Genomic DNA, 27,425 nt, shown 5'->3' on the forward strand with positions numbered 1-27,425 from the left:
GCTCAGTATGATGGCACAGAATTTGAACAAATGAAACCAAAGCACAGACAAGGTTTCTTTGGTTTCATGCTTCTATGCTAAAAAAAAAAAAAAAAGGAGAGAAAGAAAACAAAACAAAACCCTCAAACAGAAACATACCTGCTCTTTGGCAGCAGGGAATTCTCAATTGGCTGGAAGTAGGTTTCGGGACACACTGCCAGGTGCTATCCCCTTTTCTTTCCTGTTCTTAGGAGAAACAAGCAGCAAAACAGCCCGTTCGTGAAAAAAAGGCAGTAAAAAAATAGACCCGGGCCATCATATCCCAATTCTTCTCTCCTTTCTTCTACTTTGGTTATTATTTTATTAATAAGTCAGGGCTGCCAATTCTCCCTCTAAATATAATTTACTATTGTGTGTGACCAGTAACACACAGTGTTTTTTGGATATGAAGGAGAGATGTTTTCTCATTGTTGAGAATGGGAGGTTTAGTGATTGATACCCAGAATTCTTTCTCTGGATGACCTAGATCGTGGTCGTTTCTGAGACTTTATTTGTAGTTGTTTCTGATATTTCTTTGCATGCAAGAAAATAATGAAAGTCAGTGGAATATGAGATAGGTTTTTTCGGTTATATAGTCCCTGCAGGTTGCCAATAGGCAGTCTTGGTTCCCATAAATGTGCTAAAATCCAAGATTAGGGCTTTTTAAAATTAAGATTCTCAAATTTAACGATTGCCTCTTCCTGCAACATGCTCCACTCAGGGTTTTTCTCAGTCTTGGTGGGTAGCAATTTCCATTCTTTAGGACAAAAGCCTTGGACTTCTCTTTGACTTTTTACTCTCCTATTCCATATCTACCTTGTCACAAAATTCTATGAGTTTGACCTTCAAAATACATCTCACATCTGACTACTTTTCACAATGTTCACCATTACTGCCCAAGCCACTTTCATCTTTTTCTTGGATTATTGCAAGCTCTTCCTACAGGTTCTCTGCTAAACTTTCAGTCTGTTTACCACAGCAGCTAGTGTGATTCCATTAAAACAGAAGTCATATCATGGTAGCCATTGGTTAAATTTTTTCTATGACTTAACCACTTCACTCAGAGTAAGAGCCAAAGTTCTTATAATGGCTCGTAAGGCTGTACATTATCTGGCTCTTTATTTCACTCTACCTCATCTTCTGCTTCTCTCTACCTTATCCAGTCCGCTCTAGCCATCCAGGCTTCCTTGAGGGTCCTGGAAACACCAAGTAGGCTCCTACCTCAAGGCCTTAGCACTGGCTGTTCCCTCTGCTTGGAAGCCTTCATGAAGGCTGCAGTTTACTCCTTCAAGTCTGTGCTCACATATCATCTTTTCAGTGAGGTCTACCTCGACCACTTGATTTAAAATTTCACCTGCATGCCTCATCCCCTTAATTTTTGTCTATTTGGTCATTTTTTTTTGGACTGGCTGAGATAATTGGTAATTTATGTAAATATTAATTATTAATATACTCAGCTACTGATTTTACTGTCCACCTAATTTTGTTGTCTTCATTAATGTATCCCTATACTTAGAAGAATACTCAGCATGTAGTAAATATTAGACAAATATTTACTGAATAAAAGGATGAATTTCCTTTACAATTTAGGACAATCCTCTTAAAATAACTAGGCTTTACACTGGATTTTTGGAGAATTTTTGATTCTAATTGAATTAGCCATAGCTTAATATATTAGTATTTCCAGATATGTAGCTGGGATAAGAAGGCTAAGAGTTTGATGATGGAGATTCTGGTTAGCGATATATTGGACTATAAGACTCTTGAGAGTCCCTTGGACATCACACCAGTCAATCCTGAAGGAAATCAACCCTGAGTATTCACTGGAAGGACTGATGCTGAAGCTGAAGCTCCAATATTTTGACCTGATGTGAAGAGTCAACTCATTGGAAAAGGCCATGATACTGGGAAAGATTGACGGCAGGAGGAGAACAGGGCGACAGAAGATGAGATGGTTGGATGGCATCATCGACTCAATGGGTATGAGTTTGAGCAAGCTCTGGGAGCTGGTGATGGACAGGGAATCCTGGCGTGCTGCAACCCATGGCGTCCCACAGAGTTGGACACGACTGAGCGACTGACCAACAATATTGGACTAAGAAAGATCTGTCCATGCTTGAGGCTAGATGAATGCAGGGGCTTTATTCCACTTCATCTCGCTCACAAGGACAATTTAAACAGAACTACAGTTTCCTGTAGTTAGGGTTCCAGGAATCTGTGTCCTTGGAAGGTGGAAGAAGGTGCCTAAACCAGCTCTGCTGCTCTTTCAAAATGAGCCACTGCAATTCTCCTAGGCAAAGGGAGCAGAGTGTGTGGCCATTTCCGAGACTGTCCTGAGGGTGTAACGAGTACCCTTCAGAGAGGAAATCCAGGACTTTTTAGAATAGCAGAAAAAGAAGCTCCTCGGAAAGCTGCTTCAAACTTTTTTTGGTTTTATTTACTTATTTTTATTGTGGTAAAACAAACAAAATTGATCATTTTAGTTATTTTTGAATGTTCGGGGTTTTGTTGTTTGTTTTTAGTTACAGAAAGTCACACAGAGTTCTAAACTAGAGTTTGGGCGATGCAGAAGAGAGGGAAGGCGACAGCCCGAGGACTCCTCCACCAGGAACTCTCGGAATGCAGTGCCGGCTGAGACGGCCCCGCCGATCTCCATTTTGCTGGGACCGGGCCGTCGCCGGAGCCTCCAGGGACCTCGGCCACTCCAGCCCCGCGGCTGGGTCCTCCCAGGAGGTACGGTCGTCTGGCTCCGGCCGAGGCCGGCGGCGGTGCTCCGGGGAGGAACCGTCCAGGTGCCGAGTTTCCGCCCAGGATTCAGCCCCCACTCCCCCCGCTTTCCCCCCACCCCGACCCAGTTCGAAACTGCGGGGAGGTGACGGCCGCAGCAACACGGGGGTTCGTCCGGCGCTTTCCTTATTTTGTCTTCCAGAGGCGGCCTCAGAGTCCTCGGCTCCGCCTGCGGGCGCGCGCGCGCTCTGGTGGCTCCGCCGCGCGCGCCCCCGGTAACTTGTCATCCCGAAGGCAAATAAAGGCGGCGCGGCCCCGCCGCCCCGGGCGCGCTCCCGCCCCCGGCCTCCCTCCCGCCGCGGGCCCGCGCGGCTCCGTCCCCGCGGCCTCCCCTCCCCCACCCCGCCTCGCGCGCCGCGGGCGGGGCCCCGCGCGGGGGGCGGAGCCGGCGCGGGCGGCGGGGGCCAGGCCCGGGGATTAGTTGGTTTCGGAGCCGAGGAGGGAGTCCGGGCCGTGGCGAGCGCGGAGCAGACAAAGCCACGTACGGGGGGGCCTGGCCGGAGGTGGGCTCGGGGCTCGGTGGCGCCCCAGCCCGCACTGAGAGCTTTGGGGACCCGCACGCCGCCCCGCCACCCGCCGCCTCTTTGCAACAGGTCCGCCGCCTTCGGGCGGCCTCCCTCTGCGCTCCCCTCCCCCGCACCGTGCGACCCCCACACTCCGGGGTGCCTCCGCTTGGCTCCGGGCCGTCATCTCGCCACCAGCTTCGATGCGGTTCGGGTCCAAAATGATGCCGGTAAGCGGACGGGCGGTAGGGGCCGGGACCGGAAGTGTGCGGGGTCGCGGGCAGGGGTCTGGTGCCCGCCTTCGTGCGGGTCCTGAGCAGAGCCCGGGGATGGCGGCGGCGGGGGGCTGAGTCCGCGTCGCGGGTGGTCCGTGCATAGCTCACCTCCCGCGAGCGGCTCCATCCTCCCCACCCCAAGCTCCCGCGTGCGGGAACGGGGAGACCCTCACCGAGGGTAGGGGTCCCAGCAACTGCTCCCGAGCCGGTGCGGCAGCCACTCTAAAGTTTTCTTTTTCTGTCTGGCTGGGTCCTGACTTTTTTTTTGCAGTTCCTGAAGGTCAAGAACAAGGGAACCGGGAATCTTATTTGCTTTGTCTTAAAAAAAACAAGAAACAACTTCAAGTTGGCATGAAATACACGTACCGAAAAGCGTACCTTTTGTTTTCAGTTGAATTTCGATCTTGATATCGGTGATGGCCAACTCTTTTTATCTGGAAACTGATTTTAATAAATGAAGCCTCAAAGTTTTTGATAGCAGTAAAAACGCATTTGCCTGGCTCCCACCGTTTCCACAGCTTGTTTAGCGAGCCCTCGGAGAAGGTTGGTGAGTTCTTTATAGACTCCGTAGGCTTTCGACGTGTCCACCAGGCCACACAGGTGAACAACAGGTTTGAGACGTTTGAAATGCCCTTTTTCTTCAACGGTCGCAGAAGCTGGAGGGTTGCAGTGGCTTATGCAGATTTCAGTAGCGTGTTTCCTCGAGGAAATTGTATGTGCTTTACACTTCTGCCACTGAAGCAGGATTATCTTGCAGTCGAGCGATGTTTTCTTATGGCTTCATTTGTGGAAACAAAGAAATCACTTTTCTTTTACTTTTATAGAGTCTGTGGAATGAGTGAGGACAAATTTTGTGTATATGCAGTCACAGATGCAGAATACACTATCTTCTGGCCCCTTAGCTTGTGTTGTGGGAGGGTTTCTTAAACTTTCACATACTGGACACATTTGATTGATTGGTTTTGATAATTCAGTTTAGATGGTTTGGGATATTTTGTCCTGCCAGGATTCAGAGAATTTGAAAGTGTTAATAGCATTATGTGTCCTTTTTTAGTTTGATACCTGGTTATGGAGTTAGGTTTGTGATGTGAATGACCAATATTTAAAATATGGAGAAGGGTGAGGGATTTTGTCATTAAAATGTTTTATTCCTTGTATTTACATTTCTTTGCCTAAAAATAACTTTCACAGTTTGTGATTTTTTTCCTTAAAAATAGGAGCAAGACAAGTGTTTGTTGTTGCGGTATGATTTCTTTCTTAAAGATCAGCTGTATGTTAAGGTATTCTTTGGCCATTATTAATGATGATGAAAGTTTTCCTTCTTACATACCAGATCATCACAATGTATAGAAAGTTATATAGCTCTTTAGGCTTTTGCCTTTCCTAACGTCAGTAGAATCTTTTTAAAAAAGATTTATTTTTCTTAGACTGTGCCGGGTCTTCCTTGCCGCCCGTGGACTTCGTCTAGTTGCCGGGAGCGAGGGCCACTCTTCGTTGTGGTGCGTGGGCTTCTCATTGCAGTGACTTCTCTTGTTGTGGGCACAGGCCCCAGAGTGCTGCCTCAGTAGCTGTGGCACACGGACTTTGCTGCTCCTTGGCATGTGGGATCTTCCTGGACCGGGGATCAAACCCGTGGCCCCTGAATGGCAGGCAGATTCTTAACCATTGGACCACCAAGGAAACCCTGTCAGTAGAATCTAACAGGACTCATGATGTGGTGGCATGTGCAGTATTTGCTCAGCTCCTACCTTTGTGACCATAGCCTTTTTTCTTTCTTAGTGTTTTGTTTCACCATCTGTAAAATGGGGGTTTTAGTAGTAACCTAGCTTTAGGATGTTTGTGAGGATTAGAGTTATTGTTTATGAAACAGTTAGTGCCTCCTTGCCTCTCTCGGGATAGTTGCTAGATAAGAACTTCTCTTGAATTTGTAACATTGGTTAGGTTAAACTGGAGATTCTTATACTTGCGACACATAAAAAATATGAAAAAAAATTTCATTTATTAACCTCTTGTTATATCTTTATCCTGTAATAGTTGGGATATTTGAAAATAAGACTGTTTTCTTAAATATATCTCTTCTCTTTAGCTTTTAATAGGGATTTTTATTCCATCATCAAGTGAGGTTTTAAATTTATTACTTTGAAAAACTAACCAATTTATCAAAAAAAAGCACTTTGCTTAATAGGGAAAAATGGATAGTCTCAGAATGTAGACAATTACCTTGATATGCTTTCTTGTTGAGGTGAGATGTTCATAACATAAAAATGACAGTTTTAACCATTTTAAAATGTACAGTTCTGTGACATTAAGAATACATTTTTAAAATTGCTTTTACAGGAATGCTGGAGATAACAACTTGCTATTTAGACTGCATTATATTAAAGTTGTGCAAATAAATTGTGTTCATGTGTTTTCTCAACAAATGGTAGAGAATCAAGTGAATTTCTTTCATGTGGGACATGAAGTGATAATTGGATCCCAAATCAGAAGGGGATGATGCATTTTAGTAGGCTAACTAAAAATAAGTAGGCAAGTGCTGAGAATCACAGTAGAGATAATGATAGGGTACTGCAGAAAAGGGTGTAATAATTACACTCATTTTGAGATACCTGCCATAGTTGGTATGTCTGGTTCTGTGATATTTCCACAACTTGGTGAGGAGAAACTGATTACTCCTTCCTACTTGACACTGTATCTTTTTCTTCATTAAAGAAACATTATTTGTAGTTTGGCAGTATGGCTGTTTAATGAGGCATTCTCATGTTGTATTTATCAACTAAAGGGAAATCGTCATTAAAAGCAACATTTCTCAGCTGTTTAAAATTATATCAGATATCTTTTTTCATTACTTTTCGTTTTGTGAAGTGTTTTATTCAAACAAGAATATTTTTATGAAAGAGCTTGCTGCTGCTGCTGCCAAGTTGCTTCAGTCGTGTCCGACTCTGTGCAACCCCAGAGACGGCAGCCCACCAGGCTCCCCCGTCCCTGGGATTCTCCAGGCAAGAACACTGGAGTGGGTATGAAAGAGCTTAGCTAACTCTAAAAGCATTCCCTGTTCTTTTTAGATACAGTTTGATAACAATTTCTGTTTGTACCTGCTGCTCAAAGGTAAATGAAAAAAACCTGCTCACAAAACCACACACAGTGTTCCACAGTGCCGTGTGGAAGGCCAGAGGACTTGAATTTGCCTGTCTCAGTGGTTGATGTCATATATGTGGCATTTATATTCAGCTGTGATAGAAAATGAACTGTATCTGTGCTGTCCAGTGTGGTAGCCACCAGCCACCCGCAGCTACTGCACTTAAAATGGGACTAATGAGACCAAGGAATTGAATTTAAAAAAAAATTTAATTATATCTAAATAGCCACATATGCCTGATGGTCACTGACTGTATCGACAGGGCAGTCGGTTTGATGAAGGGGCACAAAGGAGCATTTTACATTTGAATCCCATATTTGCAGCTTCACATTTACGTTAATACTTTAAATGAAATTGTAATGGGTCGTTTATCCCTAATGACTTGGAAAATGGGTTTTCCGATTATTTAATTTAGTGTTCTGTTTAAATGAATTTCACCACAAAACCCTAATATGGATAATATTTTGGAGAAAATAATAGCTTATTTTAAAGAGCTCAGTTGAACTAATCATGATTTATTTTTAGGTTTATGGCATTTTATCTTTCAATGCTACAGAGGTATCATAATTACGCCTAGCAATTTCATTATGCTGTGAAATATCATCTGATTATTGGAATTTATAATTTTGGAAGTCTGGGACCAAAAAAATGGGATATTGCAGTAGCTCCTTTAGAAGTCTGATTCTTGGTCAATCAGATTTATGTATTTCTAAAGGCAGCTTAGTCAGCTCCCCAGCCTGAGAGCTTAACTTCTGCTGAAATACTTGTATTATTTTCATGTTTTAAAGTATTATTTGTATTATATACTGGTTTTCTTTGCACATACTTTCCCAAACTGAAATTGTGTTTTGAAATGACAAACCTTTCAAGTTGTAGCTTCGGAACATTGTATTATTATGATTATACCATGTTCTGAAAGAATTCCTTTTTGTTGTTGAGAAGTAATGCAGTCCATTAGCTTAGGTTTTATTTCAGAATAAAGTTTAAGGTAGGTTCTCTATAGAACTATAATTCTCAAAGGCTGTTAAACAAATCATCTATTTAAAAGAAAATGTGCAAAGTATCTCACATTTCCTGTGCTGTAGTGAAATTTGTTTCTTGTGACTTATGCTACACTAATTAAAAGCCGAAAAGTATTTTAACAATTTCTGTATTTTTACCTGTTTGAGAGAAACTGGATTTAGACTTTGTAAAGAACTGTAGCACAATCATACACCTGCTTATATTGTAAAAATTAACTTAGAATTTATCTGAGAGGGACACAGAGGGTCATTTATTCATACACTGCTTCTAGGAAGAACTGTTTTCTCTCTCTCTTTACATTCCCTGTCCCCCAGCAGCAGATGGTAAAAACAAGAAAACAAAACCTCTCTTTTCTGGAGCTTTTAAGGAACACTGTAGACCTTTATCTCTTGGTAATCTACCATAGTATGTGAGACTTCTTAAAAAGTCTTTCTAAAGTGAACCTAACACTGAGCCATTCTTGCAGCTCAGGTAAGGTCCAGCCTCTTTCTAGTTCAAATAGGGTAACAGCGTACCAATACATGTTGATATGATTTCCATCATGTACCATAAACCTCTGAATCAACCTGAATATTCATTGGAAGGACTGATGGTGAAGCTCCAATACTTGGACCACCTGATGTGAAGCGCCGACTCATTGGAAAAGACCCTGATGCTGGGAAAGATTGAGGGCAGGAGAAGGGGACAACAGAGGATGAGTTGGTTGGATGGCATCATCGACTCAATGGACATGAGTTTGAGCAAGCTCCGAGAGATAGTGAAGGTCAGGGAAGCCTGGCATGCTGCAGTCCGTGGGGTCGCAGAGTTAGACGTGACTGAGCGATTAAACAACAACCCTGTAAACCTCTCACCAGCCTTTTCTACTTACAAGTACTGCAAAGAACATGAAGAGTGGGATAGAAGAATTCAGGAATCCAGAGTGTTCTTTTCAGCTCATGCCACTTTTTCAAGTCAAACATTATTTAAATATTTCTCTTTTTTCATGATACTGAAGCAGGTACTGAACAGAACATTTTCTTTTAATCAGATGTCATTGAGAAAAGCAAAAACAGATGACAGACCTTGTGAGAGGTATACTTAGGCTGGAGTGGTAGGTGTGACAGTAAAATTTTTCATCTTGTTGGGGAGAGCTGAGAAGTCTTAGTCATTAGGAGAGCCTTCAGGAGCACTGAACATTAAGGACGCAGTGATTCTTAAAACATTCTGCATACTCTCTTATCAGAGGAAAACTCTCTTATCAAAGAAATGCAAATTCCCAACATAGTTAGAGCCTGTGTAGGAAAAGTAGCTTCACAGACTCTGCGACTGTGGCCGTTTTTAGCTTTTTTCTGCTTAATATTTATCCAAACACAAATGATTCATTTGGTTAACGGAACCAGATTTTTCATTGAAAATTTTCACGGGACCAATAAATACTGAATTTTCCCTTTTGAAATGCGTACTTCAGTGGTTGTTCTAGAAACAGATTTGTGACTTAGTACTATTTATTTAAATTTCCAACATTTCAACCAGAAATCCTTAAGACACAAGTTTAGAAAAGTAATAGAGAATCATAAGGAGTAAACTATTGTAAAATATTGCTTTAAACTACTAGTGGTAATAATAAGAAATGATCCAGACAGTGTATTAATCTTCCGTAGTGGAAAGAATAATTTCTCTGTCAACTGGTATGGTTGAAAGCCCCATGCTTTTATTTTCCACCCAGGGTGGAGAGGGAGCTTCTGCTGGAACCCCTTGTGTGCCCAACACCTGCCCCTCTGTTGGGCTGCTCATCTCAGATAATCCGGTTTTGACCCTGTGAAGCAAGGCTTCCCCCTTCTCATGTAACAAAGAATTTGAAGCCCATAGGGTTTTAGTAATTTACCCTGGGTCACTTGGCAGAAATGAGATGAGAACCAGGTCCACCTGTGAAGAAATGCTCTAGAATGTTTCTGTATACTTATCAAGACAGTAGTCATGGTATTCTTTTGGCTAATGACAACTTCAAATACTGGTTTATAGAGCATAACTCTAATTATTTTTGACTTTAAGGAAAACAGAGATATCTTCCCATATGTAAATCCACACTGGGTGATAAATTTGGTAAATGGTTCTCTTATCAAGTTTCGACTGATGTGGAGCTGACCTCACCCTGTGCAAAGGAAATGGCTCAGTGACTATTATTTTTTTCTACCTTTAATGCTTCTATAGAGATCTCGGCTCTTTCGCATCATCTGGGAAAGAGAAGGGGTGTAATGATTGCTTTTTTCTTCTTCTTCTTTCTTTGATACAGTTGCCTTTTGTCTGAGGGGTATTGGATAATCTTGCTTTTGATGGTATGTTTAAACAGGGTGTGAACGTTGTGAGGTAGGAGAGTAAGGGTCAGAGTGGAATGGGTGGTTAAGAGCCACGGAGGGCAGGGAACTAGAGAGTCTGCTGTGAGGTTGCCGTCTTTATTGTGCAGTCTTTTCCAGGGGCTTGAGAGGTGAATCTGTGACTTGGAGGAATGCCCACTGCTGGCAGAATCTCCAGATGAGGACAAAGTGATAGCATCTCCCCTTGCTGCCCCAGGGTGGTGTGTATAGTGAGGAAGAGTGATTCCATTTAATCAGATGAATTTATTGGAAATAAACTGGAGACTGGTATGGAATGAAATCATATTAAATCAGTGATCTTCCTTCTTCCTTATTAACCTGCTGATTGTTTTTGGATGGCCTTTTGGGGACAACATCTGTTCAATAAGTGTGCAGTGAACACCCACTATATTCCAGGCACTGTTCTCAGTGCCATGGATACAGGAAAGAAGATGACAGTTTTCAAGGAGCGTACCTCTCCTGAAGCTTAGTGGGAGGCTTGGAGCGGAGAGGATATGGAAAGTAGAAACAAAACAAGAGAGTTATGTAGGATTTAAACAGCATGTGACTAGGACGGCTGCTGTAGATTGGTTGTCAGGGAAGTGACATCTTGGCTGAGACCTGTGCAGATCTGTGGGAGGAGCAAAAAGCTATGACAAACCTAGACAGCATATTAAAAAGCAGAGACATTACTTTGCTGACAGAGGTCCATATAGTCAAAGCTATGATTTTTCCAGTAGTCATGTATGGATGTGAGAGTTGGACCATAATGAAGGCTGAGTGCCAAAGAATTGATGCTTTTGAACTGTGGTGTTGGAGAGGACTCTCGAGAGTCCCTTGAACTGCAGGGAGATCAAATGAGTCAATCCTAAAGGAAATCAACCCTGAGTATTCATTGGAAGGACTGATGCTGGAGCTGAAGTTCCAGTATTTTGGCCACCTGATGCGAACTGACTCATTGGAAAAGACCCTGAGGCTGGGAAAGATTGAGGGCAGGAGGAGAAGGGGATGACAGCGGCTGAGATGGGTGGATGATATCATTGACTCAATGGACATGATTTTGAGCAAATCCCAAGAGATAGTGATAGGGAAGCCTGGCGTGCTGCAGTCCATGGGGTTGCAGAGTCGGACATGACTTAGTGACTGAACAACAACAACATATCAAGTAGGCAGAATTCCCAGGGGATGGTGCAAAGGCCTGGAGGAAGCAAGGGGGACTATGAGGCCGGAGCTTAGTGGTTGGGAGTGAGTGACTGGAGTGGAGGTAGAGAAGTGCAGCCTGTAGGCTTTCCTGGGCGGGGCGAAGAGTTTAGTTGCCAGGGGAAGGGATGTGACAGCCCCTGGAAAAGTTCTAAGGAGTAAAAGTGACATAGATGGAGAGATTAGAAAAGATGCCTCCATTGCTGTGTGAGAACAGATTGTGGAGGTGCCACAGCCAAAGAACTGGGAAATATGGGGGGAGCCTGACAGCCCTTGTGGTAGGAAGACAATGGAAAACCACCAAAGATGGATAAAAGCTTTATCATATACTGTGAGGGCCCAGCAGTTAGTGTGAACTCGCTGTGAACTCAGTCCATGCAGTGTGTGACTTGCTCTAGGCGTTCAGAAGCCCCAGGGATGAGAGAAGGGTTGATCTTACCCCAGGGTTGGGCATAAGATCAGGACAGGGATGGGCAGGGTTACTCCATGTCCACAAGCTCCTCCTGTGAGACTCAAGAGAAACCAGACTTGTTACATCCTTAAAGAGCTCTGCAGAGCTTTAGAGAAAGCCTGTCGCCGTGCGTGGAGATCAGTCCCTTGCGGATGCCTTAACCCTACAAGTATTTTACAACAACTGTGCCTTCCACCCCATGATCATCTACTTTGAAAGCTTCAAGTGCTTTCACCTACAAGTTCCTTCACCTTTTTTTTTTTTAATCAATGGTAATCTTCATTTTATTGACAAAGATACAAAACAGCCAATGACCTAGGAAATTGAAATCAGAGCTGACTTAAATTCTAGAAAGAGTCTCTTCCTGCCAGTGTTTTTCTGTATCACAGCAATATCTAGTTGCTAACTGCTAGCTATTGATAATTTGTGACGTGCAGGTTATTACTGGACTTCCCTGGTGGCTCTGATAGTTAAGAATCTGCCTGAAATAGGGAGACCTGGGTTCGATTGCTGTGTTGGGAGGATCCCCTGGAAGAGGGCATGACAACCCACTCCAGTATTCTTGCCTGGAGAATCCCCATGGACAGAGGAGCCTGGTGGGCTACAGTCCATGGAGTCACAAAGAGTCAGAGATGACTGAGCGACTAAGCACAGCACAGGTTATTATTATTATTATTATTATTATTTTCTTGTAATTTGTTGATCTGGAAAAGGGGACTATTTTGGATACTAATTTTATTTTAAAGTTAAATAGGATCTTTCTCTGGTAGGTGTTGATCGCTGCTTTTGGTCACTAAGAGACCTGGATGTTATCCTGCATTCCATCCGTTCTTCCATTTTCTCCCATGATGGTTTCATCACTATGTCCCGGACTCCTCCTCTCTAGCCCCTGGTGCTCTTCTTCTGTGTTACCCCTCTCCTGCCTGGAAGGGGTGATCCTCTCCTTATTTATACCTTTACTGTCCTTCACCCCGTCAGTCCATCTCCACACTACTTCCATGGTGATCTGAGATAGTGTCTGTTGCTCCCCCTGTCCAGAATTCTTCAAGACTGACTTGTATTACCTATAGCATACCACCATAATCTCCTTAGCTAGATCCAAAGTTTCCTTATCATCTGGCCCAGTGGATTTCAGCCTTTTTTGTGTCCAAATACACTTGTAGAATATTTGGCCTCTCAGTGGGGAAGGGAAGTGATCGAAAGACTCAAAACATGAAGCAACTCAGCCCTTCACACCCAGCGCCCGCTGCGGAGGGAAAGTAAGTGGTGTGTGTGCCTCGTGCCTGGCAGAAGGGCAGCCCCCTTCGCCCTGCTCAGCCGGCCTGCCTTCAGGATTGCAGGGCAGTTGGGGAAGAAGATCTGCTCACCGCCTCCTTCATGCTCCCAAGGGACGCTGTGTTAGGACTCTGTGGGGCTTGATGATCTGTTTTCCTCTAGCTGGCAGTGAGTTGCACCTTCTTGTATATTGACGTCCATCACCTGCTCTGCGCCGTCTGACTGGGCCTTAATTGTCAGTGTGAAATAAGTCGTGTATGTCCCGAGTTTCTGCGTCACAGCTGTGACTCAGGGGTTGAGAGGTGACCTGTTCCTTCTGTCTGACCTCCCACCTTCCTGGTTTCAGCAGTTCCGGGGCTGCGTGACGATAGCACGCCGGGTTTCCTCTCACTGCTGTGCCTTTACATGTGCCATTTTTCTGCCTGGACAGCCCTCTTCTTGTCTGACTCATCCTACCCTTTTCGGTTCAGTAGTATTCCTTGAGAGGGGTGGTTTTTTTTTTCCTGTTCTCACTGGACGTCATCTGAACCTCCACCAGGAAGTTCTCCGGTTGTGTCACGTGTTTGCGGGGCCCTGTGGGGCTTTGTGCTCTGTGTGCGGCTTGAGGGTGTGACCCATCCTCTAGTCTGTGTTTCTAACACTGAGCACAGTGTTTGACACACAGTGGCATTTAATAAATGTAGTTTGGGTGAATGAATGTTCTTATTTTTAATTTTCCTTGGGGAGGGTAGTGCTTGCCCATTTAAATATATGTCCATTGTTGGGAGAAGTTTCACAGAGGTGAAATCTTTGAACATAGAGGACCACTTCCATAGCAGACTGCCAGGTAGAAAGGAAAGAACTAGAAATCATGGATTGGTTGTGCTCAGGCGATCATGCATGGATCTTAAAAATACGGTGCTTACAGGGAGCTCTACTCTAGGGAACTTTTCCCATGGGTCTGTAATGACCTATATGCAAAAAGAATCTCAAAAAGAGTGGATATGTGTATATGTATCAGATTCACTTTGCTGTACACCTGAAACTAATACAATTGGGAAATCAACTATACTCCAGTAAAAATTGTTTAAAAATACAATGCTTAGTGAATAAAAGCAACAGATAGAGTGAAGTCTATGATGGTGCCTTTGTGTAAAATTAGACATGCTCCTAAGACAGCAGTGCTCAGCCTAGAAGAAAGTATACCAGCCAACATGAAGCTTATACAGAAGGGTTGAGGTAGGGATGGAGAATTAACTAGTCAAGTATATTTATTTAGTTCTTTTATTTTGTTGTTTGTTTATGGCAGATAGTGAAATCAGAGTAGCTTCAAGTGAGCAACTTTGATAGATATTTTGGAATTTGAAATCTTGCCTAAATCAGGCTTCTGGCATAGTTGAAAAGGAGAGAAAAGATTTCTTAGGTTATCCTAAAGTAAGCAGAATGCTTTGTTTTCTTCGCTTGAGACGTGGTCTGGCTCTGAGAAAACTCACTTTGCAGTTACACTGCGAGGTCACGTATAAGTGCTTCTTATGCCTGATGACGTGAACACACTGTTCACATCTGTTTCCTGTTCACATTCCCATCTTCCGGGGAACTTTGAGTCTCTGAGCCACAGTATCGGTTCAGTTGAACAATCACATATTCAGATTTGCTGTGTGTCAGACAGATACTGAGATTGTGTTTTTCGGGAGAGGAGAAAAACTGGGAGGAAGCATTTGAGGGCCAGAACTTCTGTACCAAAGGAATTTATAGACCAGTAAGACAGATAAGACCGGGATCCGGACAACTGTGATGTGAACAGTCGTCTGAGAAGCAGAGAGAAGGCGTCCTCCTGGCTCGAGGTGTGTGTCTGTGGGAGGGACAGGGCTGGAGGCAATTTTATGGTTTTGAATTATTCCAGAAAGCTTTTCGAGATTTCTCATTTGGTGATTTGAGGCTGTGACTGTGGAGCAGATAACTTCTATGTTTTAAGTCTTTATATTTCTTATAATTGATTGGAAGTTCCTTGAAATTAAAAATAGGCAAAGATAAAATACCACTGTATATGAATCTGATTTTTTTTTTTTAATTGAAGTATAGTTGATGTACAGGTAAGTTACAGGTTTAAAAGTCTGTGAAGTTTTGATTGTCACAGAGTTAACCATTGACATTTTAAGTTAATATACACTATACAGGTTAATATGCACTGCTGTTATCTATTGGTAAAAGAACTAATGCTGTAGTTCATTTACCCAGAAATTTAGTTTCATGTTACATCTCTGCTTATAAGCCCCAATGCAGTGGTTCTCAAACTTCAGTGGGATTGCTGGGCCATACCTCAAGGTTTTCTGATTCAGGAGGTCTAGGTGGGGGCCTGAGACTTTCTGTTTCTGGCAAGTTCCCAGCGATGCTGATACTGTTGGTCTGGGGACCATGCTTTGAGAACTACTCTAGTGATGTCCCTTATTCTTCAGCCTGTGTCCCTTATACTTGACCTCAAGGCCCTTTATCAGCTGTTTACCTGTCCATCCTTGTTCATATGTGCCTATATTCCTGATACACTGGCCTTCTTAGTGGTCACGGCACAGACCAAGCCTGTTCCCATCTCAGGGTTGTTGCCTGGAATGTCTTCCCTGGATGTTTCAAGAGGCTGGCTCCTTCCGCCTCAGTTCAGCTGCTCCTCTCTCAACCGTGATTAGCCATGTCCTGCCATCACCTGCATCTTTCTCTATCACATCACCTTTTATTGTGCTCGTTGATCAGTCTCTTCTCTCTGCCCTGAAGAATGCAGACTTTCCCATTCTCTGTGGGTGAATGAAAGATGTTGAAAACAACAAGAAGATGGGACTGAGAGGAAACCAAACCAGGAGCTCCTTTTGAATGACTGACGTTCATGAGAGAAGACTCTATGTCTCAGGGGAGGTGACTGCTCTCTGTTTTTGTAGATGAAGTGGTTATGTAATCAGACATCTAAAACCAGCTACTTTTCAGTATGTGATGAATTTTTTTCCCGCTATTAAAGTAACCATATTTACTATGTCATTTTTCTCAGAATGGTAGTTGTCTCAGAAAATGATTGTGTACTCTAGAAGATCCTGAATGAATGGCTAGGAAATGTGGTGAACTTTTTTAACTATTCAAATTTGTGTCATTGATTTCTAGATTCTACTCATTTGCTCTAGTGACCGAAGAAATAGTTTATAATATAAAGAAATCCTTTGAATATGATTTTATGGTTTTTCTTTATTTTTAATGAATCCTTTCTATTTAAAAAATTTATTTAATTTTATTTAAAAAACTTTCAGGCCACACCATGCAGCATGCAGGATCTTATGAGTTCCCTGATGAGAGCTGGAACCCGTGCCCCCTGCTGTGGAAGCATGGAGTCTTTTTTTTTTTTCTTTTAATTTATTTTTTAATTGGGGGAAAATTGCTTTACAATGTTGCGTTGGTTTCTGCCATACAACAGCAGACATCAGCCATAATTATACATATATCCTCTCGCTCTTGAGCCATCCTCCTCTCCATGCATCCCATCCCTCTAGGTCATCACAGAGCACCAGCCTGGGCTCCCTGTGTAATAGCTTTTCACCAGCTATCTGTTTTACACGTGATAGTGTATGTACGTCGATGCCGCTTTCTCTGTTCATCCCACTCTCTCTTTCCCTTACTGTGTCCATGAGTCCATTCTCTACATCTGTGTCTCCTCCATTCCTTCCCTGTGCATAGGTTCATCAATACCATTTTTCTAGACTCCTTATATATGTGTTGATATATGATATTTTTCTTTTTCTGACTGACTTCACTCTGTATAACAGACTGTAGGTTCATCTACCTCACTAGAACTGACTCCAAGTGGTTCCTTCTGTGGCTGAGTGTAATATTCCGTTGTATATATGAACCACATCTTCTTTATCCATTCATCTCTAGAAGGACATCCAGGTTGAGAATTGTGGAATCTTAACCACTGAACCGACAGGGAAGTCCCTGATTTTTCTTTAAATAACTCACATGTCTGATAGAAACTGACGGGCTGATGTTTAAAGTATTCCATGAGCAAAATGCAGTACATTTAGTGAATACATGCCATACTTAGTGTAGAAGTGGGTTTAAATATCATTGATCTTTAATGGAACATTAGTAGATGTGACCCATGGTAATTGATGAAGATTTTATAAAGCAGTGTAATGGCCTCAGGAGTAAACTCTGGGCAGGAGAGATGGCGCATAATAAGCCTCTGTCAGCAGTGATCGCCGATAGCGGTAGCAAGGTTGGACGGATCATCAGGGAGGCTGGGGAGTGTCTGAGGGAAAGGACTCAAAGACTCAGTGTCCCCGCTGCTCCTGAGGGAGACGTCACGGAGACCTCTGTCGGGATGCCCACTGAACTACTGGGGAGGGGTGGCAGGGTTGTCCAGACTGGGGTGGCTGGGCAGCACACCCCCTGCAGAAGGAGGGCAGCCCAGCCCGCCCTTGGGACGGAGCAAGTCCAAGTCAGGGAGCCAAGCAAGCCGCCCTGTGTTCTTGGTTCGTGGCCCCTGGAGCAGAGTTACCACAGGAGCAGACAGCGAGGTCTCTGAGGAGCAGGAGGCTGAAAATGCTGGAAGATTGGAATGATCTGCGTCTCATTTCTGACCCCTTTCTCGGGTTGGAAGCCAGAGTTGGGCTGAATGGCTCTGTATGTTTGAGAGACTGAAAGAAGCTTTGGTTGTTGCTGTTTCTTAATCCCTTTCTATGTATCTTACTGTTAAGAGAGGTGTTTTTCTTGACCAGGTTATAGGAAGTCTAGTAGCAGCATCCTCTTCTAGAAGGTAGTCTGGGGTCTTCCTTCCTTCATTTCATTTCTGTCTCCATAGGGGAATTATTAAATACAAAAATCATCTTGACTTTTCTCTACTCTCTACTACCATTATTATCTGATTGCCTCTATGGTGAGTTTCCTGTGAGTTGTAAGATTGGGGAGGATTTATGTCACTCTTTTTATAGATTGTTCATTTTCCTCTAAAGGACAAATTTTCTCATATATGAATATATATATATATATTTTCTTAGGTAAACCTAAGTGATTTGGGATTTTATAAATCAAAACTCTGGTGCTTTTATTGCAAAGCTTAAATTCCTTTCTATGACAGGGAACATCCTAAACTCTTAGTTCTATTTTTCTTTCTGTTAAACTTCACATGGTTTTTCAGTCAAAGGAATAAATTTAGCCTCTGACACAAAGTAAATTTCTTGTAAATGCCCTGGTCAGTTTTTTTTTTTTTTTTCAATTTCCTTTTGGAAAAGTCTTCCAAATTTTAATCTGAAATAATTCCTCTTTGAAATGAGTCATCCTTGTATTAATAGCATAACTTTATAGTTACAGTGCATACATGTCCTGTTAAAATGGAACTCTTAAAAATAAATCTTTGATCTCTTCTTTTTTAATGAAAATTGTCTCTGACTTTGGATTTTTGGAAGGGCAAGCCTTCTTCACGCATGACTTGGGCATGAATTACTGTGCAGCGCGTGTGGGGAGGCCTGGTGCAACTTAATGTAATGGTGTTTGGTCTTTCCCTGAATCTTTCTCTTCAGATTGATCACTTTAAGAATCAAATCTTATTTGCTGTTTTTAGGGAAATATTTTCACATTATCACAGTTTGTATTGTGTTATGTATACTTTTAAATTGTACATTATTATAAAACTATATTAACATTGATATTTAAACAAATTTAAAGTGACATCTATACCTGATCTCTGGAGAAGGAAATAGCAACCCACTCCAGTGTTCTCGCCTGGAGAATCCCAGGGATGGCGGAGCCTGGTGGGCTGCCATCTATGGGGTCGCACGGAGTCGGACACGACTGAAGCGACTTAGCAGCAGCAGCAGCAGCATACCCGATCTCATAATACCAGAGTTCTCTTACGTATTCTGTACAAGACAGTTCCTGTGTCTGTATGTTTAATTTTTTATATTTTGGCTGCGCCATGCAGCAGGTGGGATTTTAGTTCCCTAACCGGACATCAAATCTGCACCCCCTGCAGTGGAAGTGGAGTCTTAACCCCTGAACCACCAGGGAAGTCCTGTCCATATGTTTTAAATGGTTAAAATCTACAACTTAATATTTCTATTTTGTAACCTTATCTTGCCATTTTCTAACACTGTACTTACAGTAGTTGGTACCTGGGTCATAGTCCCTCCAGCAGCTACCCTTCCATGGTTAACTTATTGGATGTTAGTTTCCTATCTTACTGTTCATAGCTCCAACACCACAGTGAAAAATCTTCAGCCATTTACAGGTTTTCTTCATTTCAGTTATTTCTGTAAGGGTAATTCATGGGGTATACGTAAATTTACGGGTTTTGATAACATGATACACTTTACTTTCCAAGTGGGATTTTAAACAATTTTTAGTACCATCATTATATCTTTGAATGAATCAGTCTCATCTCTGTTGGATCTTACGTTTTAATCACTAATTTAATAGTTGTAAGTGATGACTCATTGTTTTAATTTACATTCATCCTTCCCACTCTGTGTTTTACCTTTCGTATTGCCCTCTGGTCTGTCCCTGAGAGCCTCTGCTCCTAAGTATATATTAGATTTGATGCTTACTATTTTTTAAAAACATGAAGTTCTTGATGTGCAAGTTGGGAAGAAGTGAGCAGTTCATGTCTCTGTTAATGGGAAGGGCTGACCTGGTATCAGGGGAAGAAAAGCCATCTCTTCTGTTCTGTCCAAGCTAGACTCTGAGCATTTTCAGATACCCCAGCAATTTATCGTCCTCACAGCTGCAGGTTCAGCTGTGAAAGCTGATGTGTTGTTTTGATCTGATTATTGCTGTGCTTGTGATGAAAATAACTTACGTCACAAGTTCCCAGGAACACATTTGTGAGTCAATGAAAATAACCAAGTTTCTCACAGTAGCCTCCCATGCGATTTGACGCCAGGAAACTCCATTCTCCTTTCTTCCTTACGGGAAAGGAGCTAAGGGAGTCATCTTTGTTTTCTTGAGAATATGGTGTTTTCAGAAATCTAAAGAGTCAGGAAAAGATGGCATTTTTAGAAGTAAGGTTACTATAGATTATTATTTTTCTTTTTTATTATTTCCTTATGTATGCATAAGCCATTTCAGTTGTGTTCAACTCTTTGTGACCCTGTGGACTGTAGCCGGCCAGGCTCCTCTGTCCATGGGATTCTCCAGGCAAGAATACTGGAGTGGTTGCCATTTCCGGCTCCAGGGGATGTTCCCTACCCAGGGATCCAACCCACCTCTCTTCTGTCTCCTCCATTGATAGGCAGGTTCTTTAGCCCTGGCGTCACCTGGGAAACCCAGAATTTCTTTCTTTATGCTTGCCATTAGTTTATGCCTGTTTGCTGAAACCTCAGTCTGCCTCAGATCACATTCATCTTTCTCCTTTCTGAATTTTCATTTTACTTACAGCCCCACTCACGTAATTTGGTACTAAGTTGTTCTTAATTTGGTATTAAGTTTTTTTATGAGTAAATTTTATTTCCCTTAAGAGATTCTTGTATCTGTCACATAGTAAGCATGTAGTGGGCATTTAAGATTGTGATATAATTCATATACCATAAAATTCACCCTATGAAGTATGTAATTCAGTATTTTTTTTGTTTTGTTTTTAGTATGTTCACAGTGTTAACCACTGGTAATTCCAGAACATTTTCATCACCTTAGAGAAAAACATCCTCTAGGGTTACACGCTATTCCCCCTCCCCTCAACCCCTGGTAAACACTAATCTACTTTTAGTCTCTATGGATTTGAATATTGTGGTGTTTCTTTTTGTGCCTGACTTCTGTCACTTAGTATAGTGTTCTCAGAGTTCATCTATGTGTAGTATGCATCAGTACCTCATTGCTTTTATGGCTGAATAATATTTCATTCTAATGCAGTGGATGTTTAAGATGTGTTTCTTGTGTGTGTGTGTGTGTGTGTGTGTGTGTGTGTGTGTATTTGCAGGCTCATAAGTGCGGCACACGGGCTTAGTTGCCTCACAGCACGGGGTACCTTAGTTCCCTGACGAGGGATCAAACCTGTGTCCCCTGCACTGGAAGGTGGATTCTTAACCACTGGACCACCAGAGAAGTTCCAGGATATATTTCTTGATTGTTAGGTTTTAGTCCCTGGCTAAAGTTGAGGCAGTATGGTGACCCTAGAAAACAACATTGTCAGACAGATATTTGCCATATATATCACATAGCAAGGACCAGGTAATAAGAATGTTTGCCTTATTAATTTAATTATTGATTCTTTATCAGTTTTATTATCCAAGTGATGTTTAATCATTCTAGAAAGTTTAAGCATAGATAAGTCCCCCCAAATTCATTTCATAATTTTACTGCCAAACATTCCTACTGTTAATTTGGTGAGGTCTTTTTTTGTTTGTACTACATGTCTGTGTACACGTATTATATTTTCCATTTGTATAGTGGGATATGGTGAATACTGTTTTGTAACAAAACAGTACATACCTGACCATTCTTGAAAGTTTCGCTTTTTGTGCTTTTTCCTTCTGAAATGTTTTGGTATTAGATGCTGAAAAGTTCTCTAAGATTTAGCCATTTTATTTTTTATCATTAAAGATCATGAATTTTTGGCCAAAATTATTGTTTTCAGAAGGACTTAGTTGATAGAGTAGGTTAAAATTTTTTTCTTTAGTAAGGTTTCAACATGCTGATAAAACTGCCTCATCAAAATGAAATAAAAACAGCTTCATCTTTTTATTTTTTAGGGAATTAAGTTACACTTCAAAGAGCGATGTTTTGTAGCACAGTCCACTTATGAAACAAAGATAAAAAGAAAGTACAGTATAAAAAGCCCATGTGCCTACTTTTCTCAGGTTAGCATGATAGGTTAGTTTAACTAGCCTTTTCTTTTGATTTGGCTCGCTTTTCTATATATTTAAGAAATATATATATACTTTCCCAGTATGGTTTATCCCAGGAAATTGGATATAGTTATCTGTGCTGTAAGGAGGACCTTGCTGTCCATCCCTTCTAAGCATGATAGTTTGCATCTGCTGCTGCTTCTGCTGCTAAGTCGCTTCAGTCGTGTCCGACTCTGTGCGACCCCATAGACGGCAGCCCACCAGACTCCCCCGTCCCTGGGATTCTCCGGGCAAGACCACTGGAGTGGGTTGCCATTTCATTCTCCAATGCATGAAGGTGAAAAGTGAAAGTGAAGTCGTTCAGTCGTGTCCGACTCCTAGCAACCCCATGGACTGCAGCCTACCAGGCTCCTCCGTCCATGGGATTTTCCAGGCAAGAGTACTGGAGCGGGGTGCCATTGCCTTCAAGTTTGCATCTACTTGACCCTGAACTCCCAGTCCATCTCTCTCCTCCCACCCGACTTAGCAACAACATCTTTTTATGTTATTGTTTTTCCTCTTCCAAATAAAGAAGAGAAAAGATATTCATTGAGAAAATGCCTGATTTACTTCCTCTGTAAAATTTGGAACAACTATGAATTATCACAGTAAAGCCTATAATTGTGGGCAGATTATAATGATTTTAAATTATAAGTGATATATAAATGCAAGGGGACATACTTAATGTCTATAAATTTAAGATGGGTGAAATGAGTTTAAACTATTTATTTCAAGTGACGTGATGCCTTTTTGTTCTAATGGAAATTTTCTAGGGGGAAATGTGGCATTTATAGGTCTCAGGGCCACCAGGCGCAACTGGTGCTGGTGGGTGGCCCTCTCTCCCACCCCTTCTCTGGGATTGTCAGGAAGACACCTGCCCTCGGCTGCACATCAGCTGTCACACAGTCACGGCTCAAAGCCACCTCTTCCCAGCTGTATTGTTGTCACTGTGCTGTGGTGTCCCATTAAGAAATTGTCAAACTTGATAAACTATCTTTGTAACCTAAAAAGTAAGATAATCACTACAGCAAAGAAAGTCAGTGCACATGGGACTGTGCTGGTTTGGCCAAGCTGAGCATGAAGCATTTGCGGGTTCTCCAGACATAGATTGCCACTGGGCAGTGAGTACTGGCCTAGGAATAGAGACTAGAGATACAGAGTCAGCATCATCAGCAGCATTCCCCTCTTGACTGAATCAGTCCATCCATTAAAATGCTCTGTAAAAACTCCATGTTGAAATAAAGAAGAAACAAAGCACCGCTTTTACTCTGTCTTCTTCCATCTGTGGCTCCATATTCTCCACCTTCCTTTTTTTTTGACCGCACCATGCAGTTATATGGGATCTTAGTTCCCCAACCAGGGATCGACGTGCCCCCTACATTGAAAGTGCTGAGTTTCAACCACTGGCCTGCCAGGGAGTCGCTGTTTTCTCCATCTTTCTGTTCTGAGTCTCTGCATCCTTCCCTTGGGCTCTTAGCCTGTCTCAAACAGGCCTTCGACCTCGTTCCTCAGACAGCACTGGTCAAGGCATCCAGCAGCCTCCGTCTTGTCCAGCCTGGAGAACTGTCCTCATTCTCGTTTCTAAGATCGCTAAGCTTTATTTGACTTAGTTGAGACACTGCTTTGCATGGTCTCTGGTATTCCACACTCCTTTGTGTTTCTTTCCATTTTTTATGGTTGGATCTTTTCTAATCCTTTACTGGGTCCCTGTCCTCTATGGGACTTCTGGCCGAGGCCCCAGTCCTGTGGCCCCTTCCCTAATCTGTTCCTCCTTCCTCATAGTAAATGACAGCACTATTTACTCTGTTGCTTAGACACCAAATCTACGTTCATTCAATTTCTATGGTTGCATCCCACATTCTGTCCATTAGGCAAGTCTTGTTGACTCTGCCTTCAAAATATAATCCGGTCCAGCCATTTTTCACCACTTGCTGTTACCTGCAGTCTGTGCTACCATTATATCTCATTTTATGTGCTGCGTGTGTGCGTGCTAAGTCCCTCCAGTCGTGTCTGACTCTGTGACCCTATGGACTGTATCCCACCAGACTCCTCTGTCTGTGAGATTCTCCAGGCAAGAATACTGGAGTCAGTTGCCATACCCTCCTCCAGGGGATCTTCCTGACCCAGGGATCAAACCCATACCCTTATGTTTCCCACATTGGTAGATGGGTTCTTTACCGCTGAGCCATCAGTGAAGCCCCTTTATGTGCTACATTTCCTCTTAATTGGTCTTCCATGCCTGCCTCTCTGTGGTCTATTCATATAGTAGCCAGAGTAATGTTTAAAAAAATGACTTCAATACTCTTTTCAGAATCCTCCAGTGACTTATTTTTTAAAAAATTGAGATATGATTTACATACCACCATTTTGAAGTATCCAGTTCAGTGGATTTTAGTATGTTTACAAGGTGGTACAACCATCACCACTATTTCCAGAACATTCTCATCACCTCAAAAAGAAGCCCTGTACTTGTTAGCAGTCAGTCCCCCAGCCCCTGGCAACCACCAATCTAATCTTTTTTGTCTCTAATGATTTGCCTCCAATGGCCTCTTAGATTAAAATCCAGATTCCTTGCTCCAGCCTTTGGGTCTTTGAACAATGGTTTTTGGTTTGCAGTTTCCAGAGCCACAGTATCAGCATCTCAAGGGAGCTTCTTAGAAGTGCAGAATCTCTGTCCCCACCCCTGGTCTACTGAATCAGAATCTCTGAGGGTGGGGCCTTGCCATCTGTGATGAATAACCCTCTGTTTGCACCACAGCTTGAGGACTCAGTGGCTTCTATGCGTGATCTAGTCTCTTTGAGTTAATCTCCTATAATCCTTTCCTCTTGCTCACTCTGTCAGAGTGACCTTCCTCGTCCACAAATGTGACAAGCTTGATTCCTCCTCGGGGCCTTGACATTTGTTCTTCCCTCTGCTTGGGCTGTTCGTTTCCTGTACTTTGTGTTCTCTCATTCTGTTTAGATTGTGGCTCAGGAGCCCTCGCTCACCATAGAGGGGTTGAAGTCATTGAGTTTGAGGATGGAGTGGGGAAGCATCTTTTGCTTGCCTGTCTCCACCCTGCTTTGTGCCCCAGGAAGTTGACTTCTATAAAGGCATCAGTAGTCTCCCTTTCCATCCGACTTCTAGTTGGGTTTTTCCAGTGAGGAGGGGTAGCACGGATGACCTAAGAAGGAGGAAGCCAGGTTGGGGTATTTATTCCCCTGGGGTGGTTGTGTCCCTCTCCACACAGCGCTCTCTGTCTCTCGTTCTGTACCGTGTGCTGTAATGGCTACTTAATAAAGATTATGTCTGTATTAGAACTTAAACCATAAAATAGATAGCCTATAAATCTTGCATAAATGAACAAGATGTTGAAACAAAAGTAGGATGGCATAGCATGATACAAACTGAAGAGGAGAGGACACTAACTTCTGTCGGCGTGTGTAGCTGTGCTGAATACTGTCTGCTCTGCTTTCTGTCAATACCTGTGGGAAACTTACTGTGAAAATAAATCAGAGGTGAATCTGTCAAGTGCAGTAACAGCTGCGGTATTTATTCATTCCTAAACACACACTTACTGTGTGTTTGTTACAAACCAGGCACAGTTCAAGGTGCTAAGGATGCTGTATTGAACAGACAAAACCCTGGGCCTCATGGACCGTCTGTTCTAGCAGGGAAGACAGTAAAAGCAAGTGAAATAAATACAATACATGGTATGTTGGTCACTGTGCCAGGGAGAGAGAGAAAGTAGGGAAGTGCATGTGTGTGCATGTGCATATGTGGGTGCACGCATGCTGTGCAAGTTGAGGGTGGTGGTGGGGTTTTAGGCAGGATGACCAGGGAAAGCCTCCCGGGAAGGAAGTGGTTGTATCAAGACCCAGGGAAAGGAGCGGCAGGCCGTGCTGGCACACAGGGAAGAACATTTGTCGGGGAAGGTCATCAAGAAGACGTGACCTCAGGCTCGACCTGCAAGCTGACCCAGGCACTTGGAGGCTGTTCACCCACCTTCCTATCCTTGGAACATGCTGCCTGCTGTCCCAGGCTGACGCTGCCCAAGGACGCAGGCTGGAGACGGAGCCCAGGGGGACCCTCTCCATAAGCTTTTACCATGCTGCTGGGCAGGGGTCGGGGGAGCCACTCCAGTCTCCTGAGCAAGCTGCCTTGCTTCCGGAAAGGCCAGTTGCCAGTCTGGAGTGGGCTGCCTGCCTTCTGTCTCTCCTTGCCCTCCGCGCTTGGCGCCAGTTTCAGAGTCCACCCCAGAAGCTCTGAGGACGTTTCGAGCCAACAACATGGCAGTCAGAAACAGGATGCGCAGGCTCCAGGCGGTGGGAGGCAAGGAGGAGGATGCTGGTGGAACCGAGCTTGAAGGTCCGAAGGCCGTGAGGGCTGGAGAGGGGGTGCGGACAGGTGGTCCCAGATCAGCTCATCCAAACGAAACTCCTGCTTTTCTCTCATCCCCTGCCTGCTGCTACCATAATCTCAGAGTGAAGCAAGCCTGGTTTTCCTCCTGAATTTGCTATGAATTGTTTAGTTCACCGTCCCCCCCCCCCCCATCCTCCCACATTTAGTCACCAGATCCAGTCTTTCTGTTGAATCTGTTCTTTCCCCCTCTGTCCATTGCCTTCATTCAGGTCCTCACTTCGCGACTGAATTGCTACCTTCCAGGTTGTGGACTGTTGTGAAGAAGTTGGCTCTTACAAACACCCAAACTACATGGCAGCTCTCAGGAACTTAGGACTCTTATTTTGAAGACCAGGAGGCTGGGATTCAGAGAGGTGACATTACTTCCCTAATAATGATTAACAAGTCTGGGGTAAGAACCCAGATCTCCCACCTGGGCGTCAGGAGCAGCTCACATTGCCGGCCTGGCCTTGGAGCACTCAGCCCAGAACAGTCACTCCAGAGCTGTCTTCAGGCATGCCTGAATGAAGTCCACTCACCACTCGCACCAGTGTTAATCCTGTGGGATTTTGGGGGAAAAGTGCAGTGATCTTAGAACACATTTCTCATCCTTTGTATCTATAATTTGTACTTTTAAATAAATGAAGCTGTTGTCTTCTAAAAAGTAAAACACCAGATCTCTATACAAGTTTGGTTGTGTGCTTAGTCGCTCAGTCGTGACCAACTCTTTGCGACCCCATGGACTGTAGCCCACCAGGCTCTTCTCTGTCCATGGGGATTCCCCAGGCAAGAATACTGGAGTGGACTGCCTTGCCCTCCTCCTGGGGATTTTTACCAGGGTTCAATAGAGCATTTCCTAATACTCTTCTGCTATAAGGAACAGCTGAAAGAGTAGAGGATGGGTGGAGAACAGAATTGTACGCTCATCCTCTCATTTTAGTAGCCAGTATAAAGACTCTTTATAAAAGACTCTTGCTTCATTTATAGAGAAAGTAATATCTGCTCTGCTTATCTGAGAGTTGATGTAAGTTTCTGAGATAATGTGTGTGAAAGGACTCTTTAAGATGAGGTTTACGAGGTAAGGCACTTTTATCTTGGGAAATAACCTCTTATTTGTTGATACAGTGTGTGTTTTGTATATAGGGGTACTCAGTCGCTCAGTTGTGTCCGACTCTGTGACCCTTTGGACAGTAGCCCACTAGGTTCATG

The 27,425-nt window shown here is 43.2% G+C and overlaps 1 protein-coding gene across 7 annotated transcripts in view; it reads left to right on the forward strand.

The window, feature by feature from the left end:
• Positions 1-3,228: 3,228 nt before the first annotated feature.
• Positions 3,229-27,425, forward strand: part of TP53BP2 (tumor protein p53 binding protein 2) — a 67,791-nt gene continuing 43,594 nt past the window's right edge. For 2 of the 7 annotated variants that reach the window (XM_086345189.1, XM_086345196.1), the window contains exon 1: positions 3,229-3,538. In XM_086345189.1, the coding sequence (XP_086201315.1) occupies positions 3,512-3,538 (27 nt within the window). In that variant the 5' untranslated portion in view covers positions 3,229-3,511. Of the gene's footprint in view, positions 3,539-3,843; positions 4,131-14,610; positions 14,828-26,446; positions 26,591-27,425 lie in introns of those variants that run through there. The other 5 variants (XM_086345195.1, XM_086345197.1, XM_086345190.1 and 2 more) reach the window with 4 other exon arrangements.

Source organism: Bos grunniens, chromosome 16 (genome assembly GCF_055505025.1).
Source record: "Bos grunniens cultivar Pamir isolate PY7600 chromosome 16, Bosgru_T2T1.0, whole genome shotgun sequence".
In the NCBI taxonomy this organism is placed as follows: Eukaryota; Metazoa; Chordata; class Mammalia; order Artiodactyla; family Bovidae; genus Bos; species Bos grunniens.